The sequence below is a fragment of the Monodelphis domestica genome, chromosome 5 (assembly GCF_027887165.1).
Source record: "Monodelphis domestica isolate mMonDom1 chromosome 5, mMonDom1.pri, whole genome shotgun sequence".
Classification (NCBI taxonomy): domain Eukaryota; kingdom Metazoa; phylum Chordata; class Mammalia; order Didelphimorphia; family Didelphidae; genus Monodelphis; species Monodelphis domestica.
The window spans coordinates 26,540,035-26,546,369 of NC_077231.1; the positions used below are offsets into that span (position 1 = coordinate 26,540,035).

Sequence of the window (6,335 nt, forward strand, 5' to 3'; positions counted from 1 at the left end):
CACAGTGTTTGCCGTCACTGAGCAGCGGCCACAGGCCGGTGGGCTGGGCAGCCTGGCTGTGGGCTTTTCCGTGACTGCTGGGACGCTGGCTTCGGTGAGGGAGCCCCCTTCCTCCTCCCTCTTTCTAGGACTCCCTATTTTTAACTAGGTGAAAACAATCAAAATGCAAATAGCACGGAGTCACAAATGGGGGGGGGGGACAAAATGCAAATAGCATGGGGGCAGCAGTTTCAAAAGCCCACCTGGGTGAGCTTTCCAGGCTGCAGCTCTGATGCTGTCTTTGAAATCTAATGTGTATTGATCCCTGGGCTCCTCTTTCCCCCTGCCGGCCCTAGGAACAGACTTCAAAGGAGAGGGAAAGAGGCTGAGCCAGTGGGACAGTGTGTGGGATTCCCAGAGGACCGCAGCCTTTGGTGGGCTGCTCTTTTCCTTTCTTCCTGAGGCCAAGCCTTTTGGACAGAGACCCCGGACGCCCTCTAGGGCTCTTGCTAATGCTGGGAAAAGGCTGCTGGCTCCCCCAGGACAGATCTGCCCATGGGGGGGGGGCAGAAGGGCTGGAGCCCCCAGCCCCTTGCAGACTCCTGTTGGGGACAGAGACGGATATCTTCCTTCCTTTGGTTCAGGGGGCTTTCTCTGGAGGCAGTCTGAATCCTGCCAGGTCCCTGGGCCCTGCGGTGGTGACTGGAATCTGGGACTATCACTGGGTGAGAAGCCCCAAGAGGCTGAGGGTGGCTTGGGCAGCATTCACAGTCACTTGGGCTATGCAGAGACTCAGAGCTGGAAGGCACGTCTGTCCTTCCGTCTCGTCCAGTGCTCCCTGATCCCATTTAGGATTTTCTCTGTAAAGATCCTGGTTTGGGAGGCAGCCAGGCCTAGAGGCAGGAGGTCCTGGGTTCAAATGTGACTTCAGACCCTTCCTAGCTGTGTGAGCCTGGGCCAGTCACTTAGGCCAATCAGTCCGCAGCCCTTTCTCTTTTCTGCCCAAGACGGAAGGTGAGGCTTTCAAAGAAGAAAGTCTGGGTTTCTAGCTAGTGGAGGCTGGGGGTGCAGAGAGGGCATCGACCGGCTTCACATCCCCCCTGATGCCGGGCCTCTCCCCACCGCAGGTGTACTGGATGGGCCCCACCGTGGGGGCCCTCCTTGCCGGCCTCTCCTTTGAGTTCCTCCTCTCCTCGGGAGCTTCTCGGAGAAGGCTGGCGGTGTGTGGGCCGCGTGGGGCTGTGGGCATGGTGGAGGCTGTCCATGTGTCTCAGTCCTCTGTGTCCAGCAGCGCTCCCCAAGGCCCGCCCCGAGCCTGAGCCAGGCTCCATCCTGGTCTGAGTTGCCTCTGTCTAGGCCACTTCTGGATCCTCAACAGCCTGCTCTCGTCAATTGCCCTCGTCAGTTGCCCTTGTTGATTTCCGGTCCTCCATTCAGTGCTAGTGAAGGCTTGACTTGGGCTGATTTTAGGCCCAAAGACAACATCTCCCTCTGGTGCCCCCAGGAAGGCCCCCACTGGGCTCTTACACCCCCCACTCCACAGGGCACCGCAGGGTTCAAGAGGCCAGGTTGGGGCTTGGAACAGAGGGGGCAGAGGGACACCAGGGCTCAGAGAAAGCCCCAACGCAGCAAAAATCATTCTGTCCCAGGCCTGCAGGGCTCACGGCTGCCAGCCCCAGCCAGCCAATAGCAGTGGCTCCCCTAATCCTCTCGGATGGGCAGCGGTCTCCTTTGCCCACCCTCCTGCCATCCCCCAATTCCCGAGTGCCCTGAGCCCCCAGGGGCGCTCCCTGAGCCGGACCTTCATACCCCAAGCAGCCTTCCGCTGGTTCTTCTGGGCTTCAAATCAAGTCGCTGCCCCCCCCTTCCCAGAATGCCCCCAAATCCCAGGCCTTCCCTGCGGGCTGTCCATTTCTCAGGCTGGAGGGGGCTGGGGTGGGGCGCGGGAGGGGGAGGGGGAGAGAAGCGGCTTTATAGGTGAGGTCTGTGGGCCGGCTCTCCTCAGCAGCGACAGGGTTAAGAGGCCGGGCCAGCAGCCTTTTGTCTGCCCCTCCCGGCGGATTAGGGGCTCTTCTATAAAGGAAGCTGTCCAGTGGGGCCAGGCCAGGGGGGCAGCAGGGACCCAGGCACTGCGTCCATCTCCCCTGTTCCCCCCACCGCCCCCTTGCCATGTGGGAGCTCCGCTCAGCCTCCTTCTGGAGGGCCATCTTTGCTGAGTTTTTCGCCACCCTCTTTTATGTCTTCTTTGGGCTGGGGGCCTCGCTGCGCTGGGCGCCCGGCCCGGTCCACGTCCTGCAGGTGTCCGTGGCCTTCGGACTAGCCCTGGCCACGCTGGTGCAGGCCGTAGGCCATGTCAGCGGAGCCCATGTCAACCCAGCAGTCACCTTCGCCTTCCTGGTGGGCTCCCAGATGTCCCTGCTGCGCGCCCTCTGCTACATGGTAGCGCAGTTGCTGGGGGCCGTAGCCGGGGCCGCCGTGCTGTACAGCGTCACCCCCCCAGCTGTCCGCGGGAACCTGGCGCTCAACACGGTAATGGCCCCAGGAGCTGGCAGGGACGGGCCACCCTCCTGGCCCTAGGCCAGGCCTGGGGAGCGCAGGGAGAGGGGCAGGGCGGAGGGGGTCTGGGAGAGGAGAGAGGGCCCCGGCACTGGGGTGCCCCCCACAACTTAGCAGCTCCCGCCAGGCTTCCTGAAGAGAAATAAAGCTTGGACAGCAGCATCCCCGTGCCTAGCCTCTGTCTGGGGGGCGGGGGAGGGGGCGGGCGGCCTGCAGGGCCCTTCACTGTGGATCTCCTCTCTTCTCCCTGCCCAGCTGCACCCCGGGGTGAGCGTGGGTCAGGCCACTATCGTGGAGATCTTCTTGACCCTTCAGTTTGTGCTCTGCATCTTTGCCACGTTTGATGAGAGGAGGAATGGACGCTTGGGGTCCGTGGCATTAGCTATTGGTGTCTCCCTCACCCTGGGCCACCTGTTTGGGGTAAGCGAGAGCCCTGCGGAGGGATGCCGGGCCCGAGGCTCTCCCAGGCCTGGAGACCTTCCTGAGGGCGGAGATGGGGGGGCGGGGCGGGGCGGGCATCTCCCAGAGAGCTGCCCCTTCTTACCTCTAAGGGCGGGCGCCCCATCCCTGCAGTCCTCTCAGCCTGCGGCGCTGGGCTTTCTGTGACCGCCCCGTCTCTTGCAGATGTATTACACGGGTGCGGGCATGAACCCTGCTCGATCCTTTGCTCCTGCTATCCTCACCAGGAACTTCAGCAACCACTGGGTAAGGGAGAGGGCAGGCAGGGGGGATCGGGGCCCACTCTGCCACCGGGAGGGCCCCCGGAGGGATGGTCCTTTTGCACACAGTTCACATCCCGGCCTGGTCTCAAAACAAGGTTTACCTGCGCGGCATTGAATCCTCCCTCCGGTAGATCCGCAGTTCTGAACTCAGTCCAAACCCCTCACTGCGTTAAAGGCAGGTCATCAGAGATCAAGCGGGAAAGCTGAGGCAGGAATATATAGGGATCTGTGCAACGAAGGCCAGCCCCTCCTCACGGCCATGGATGGCAGATAAAAAGGGATCCTCGAAGAATGAATAGACTTGTTGGAAAGAATAGAGTTCACACAGACCTGGCGGCAAGAAGACACTTAAAACGTGAAAATATGAATTTATGGCTTTAAAAATGAATGAAAGCAGAGCAGCCAACAGAAAGGATTTAAGAAAAATAGTCTCAAGGGGGAAGCTGGGTGGCTCAGTGGATGGAGAGCCAGGCCTAGAGATGGGAAATCCTGGGTTCTAATGGGGCCTCAGGCACTTCCCAGCTGTGTGACCCTGGTCAAGTCACTTCATCCCCATGGCCTAGCCCTTACTGCTCTTCTGCCTTGGAACCTACACACAGTGTTGATTCTAAGAGAGAAGGTGAGGGCTTAAAAACAAAAACACAGTCTCCCTGGCCTCTGTTTCTCTACCTTTATAAGTGGATTAGTCACTCAGTGTCTCAATTAGAAAGTGAGACGACGGGCACCACTATGGGCTTGCTCACATCCGAGGGGCGATGCTACTGAAGCTGGGTTTTGAAGGAGAAAAGAATGGTTCATCTAGAAAAACAAGTGGGCCTTGTCCAGTGGCAGGTCCAACCCCCCACTGTCCTCTGCACACCCCCCATGCCCTGTGGGTGGGTCTTGCCCTTCTCCAGCTCAAACTTCCTTTCCTTTCCTTACAGGTGTACTGGGTAGGCCCCATCATTGGGGGAACTCTGGGAGGCCTCCTCTATGACTTCCTGCTTTTTCCCCGGATCAAGAGTGTCTCAGAGAGACTGACTATCCTCAAGGGTATCAGGCCCAATGACTCCGAGGGGCAGCCTGAGGTCACTGGGGAGCCTGTGGAGTTAAAGACCCAAGCCCTCTAGGGGCCCCAGTAGGCCCAAGGTGGACAAAGGCGATTTGGTTTGGGTGGCAGGGGGCTGGCCAGGCCCCAGGGGAGTGGGGGGCATGTACCTCTTTATTTTTTTATTTATTTGTGGGGGCAAGGTGTTTGCTTTTTTGCTGTGTGAGATCTGGTTAGTGCAGACACCCCCCCGCCCCCACCATGCCACGGTTACTTGCTTGTGCATATGTATGTGGATGTGTGTGTGTGTGTGTGTGTATCTGCTTGTGTTTAGGGGCATGAAACTTGGGGGAAGGAAAGGGGGCCAGGTTTGTGTGTCACCCTATGCTTCTCCTGCTTCTCCCCACAACCCACTCAGGGTGTGCAAAGGGTGAGGGCAGATCGAGCACCCTAAATTTCCCCCCTTCATTGTACTGCCAGCTGTGTGTGACCCTTGATTTCCAACTCTGGGTGTGGGGGGCTGGCAGAGGACCGGTGCATTCCAAGGGAGGAACGGCTGTTAAGTTATTGGGGGGTAGAGGAGCTCAGGATCTCTATGGGGGTAAGGCTGAGACTTTGCCAGGGAGAGGAATCCCACCTAGATTAAGTGGTGAGATGATAAGTGAAGACAGTGAATTCTCCCCAACTCAGAGAGCTGGCTTGTCCAGTGGCTGGGCTGGCTACTCGGGTCCAGGACAGACTCCTCCGATCTGGGCTTCTTTGTAAAGCAGCATAAACCCCTCTACACAAAATGGCTGGGTTGTGTTTTCATTCTGGGATGGGGCCTTGGCTAGCTTTCCACTTTGGTCATAATGCCTTAAACATCTGGAACCCTCTGTTTCCCATCTCCCCTCTCCCCTCCCCGTCCTATGGCAAATGGTTTCTGAATCCCAATACAGAAAGTCTAGGCCTTGGTCCAGGAAGGAGATAGTAGATTGGGAGGAGGAAGAGAAGGAAGAGGAAGAACTGGTCTAAGAAGGAGCCCTCCTCATCTGACATCATCCTTCAAATGGCATTGTTCTTTCCCTTTTCACTTTTATGACTCTTCTCTCTACTTCTTTTCTCTCACTTCTTTCTTTTTTGTCCTTTTTTAAAATTTAGAATATTTTTCCATGGTTACATGATTCATGATCTCCCCCCAGCTCTTTCTCCTCCCATAGCCAACAAGCAATTCCACTGGGTTATCCATGTATCATTGTTCAAAGCCTATTTCCATGTTTCCATATTTGCGGTAGAGTGATCCTTTAACATCAAAACCCTAATCATAATCCTATCAATCTACATGTTTGATTATATATTTCCCTCAGTTCTTTCAATAAAACTTTTTTTTTTGCCTCCTAAATCTAATACCAACCTCTCATCCCCTCTACTGAAATGTTTTGATTATGGCTGACGTTTATAGATGACATTTATATTGTCTAAGATTTCGGTTACTGATTTCAACAAATTCTGTTCGGGCCTGGAGGAGTCATAATCCCCATTTTACAAGTGAAGAAAATGAGTCTCAGGTGAAGTGACCCAAGCTAGCAAGAGGCTAAGTTAGAATCCTGAAAGCTTCTACCTTTAAATTTAGGGTTCTTTTTAATATATGAAAACTACTACCCAAGAGTCAAGAATTCAAGCCAAACTTAAAAAAAAGTCTTCTTCCACCTTATTCTTTGTTATTTGCAGAACTCAACAGAAATAGGTCCATCAAAAATGTCACTGATCCCTTCTTTTGTGAACCTCGTCACAGCCAATACACAAGTTTAGAACTGAGATTCAAACTCATTTACAGATGAGGAAACTGAGAGACCCAGGGTCCTGGGGCCAGTCCATAAACATTTATCAAGCTACTATTGGGTTCTAAGCACTGTGCTAAGAATTGGCAATACAAGGAAAGGTAAAGTCTCTCCAGGAGTTGACAATTGAATGGAGAAAAAAACATGAAAACAACTATGGACCTATGTTTTTGGACATACACAGCAGAGGAAAAGTACTAGAATTAAGAGAGATGGATTAAGACTTCCTGG

At 55.1% G+C, this 6,335-nt stretch overlaps 1 protein-coding gene across 1 annotated transcript; it reads left to right on the forward strand.

Annotated features, from left to right (window-relative positions):
- The first annotated feature begins 208 nt into the window (after positions 1 to 208).
- Positions 209 to 5,657, forward strand: MIP (major intrinsic protein of lens fiber). Its single transcript, XM_056797854.1, has 4 exons — positions 209 to 2,508; positions 2,791 to 2,955; positions 3,160 to 3,240; positions 4,181 to 5,657. The coding sequence occupies exons 1-4, from the start codon at positions 2,149 to 2,151 to the stop codon at positions 4,364 to 4,366; spliced, it is 792 nt and encodes a 263-aa protein (XP_056653832.1). The 5' UTR covers positions 209 to 2,148; the 3' UTR covers positions 4,367 to 5,657.
- Positions 5,658 to 6,335: the final 678 nt, after the last annotated feature.

What these genes read in the sequence shown, in the direction of transcription:
- MIP (XM_056797854.1), top strand. Translation starts at nt 2,149, where the DNA reads ATGTGGGAGCTCCGCTCAGCCTCCTTCTGGAGGGCCATCTTTGCTGAG. An exon ending in GGAACCTGGCGCTCAACACG is followed by an intron (nt 2,509 to 2,790) that starts GTAATGGCCCCA and finishes CTCCCTGCCCAG; the next exon opens with CTGCACCCCGGGGTGAGCGT. An exon ending in GGAACTTCAGCAACCACTGG is followed by an intron (nt 3,241 to 4,180) that starts GTAAGGGAGAGG and finishes CTTTCCTTACAG; the next exon opens with GTGTACTGGGTAGGCCCCAT.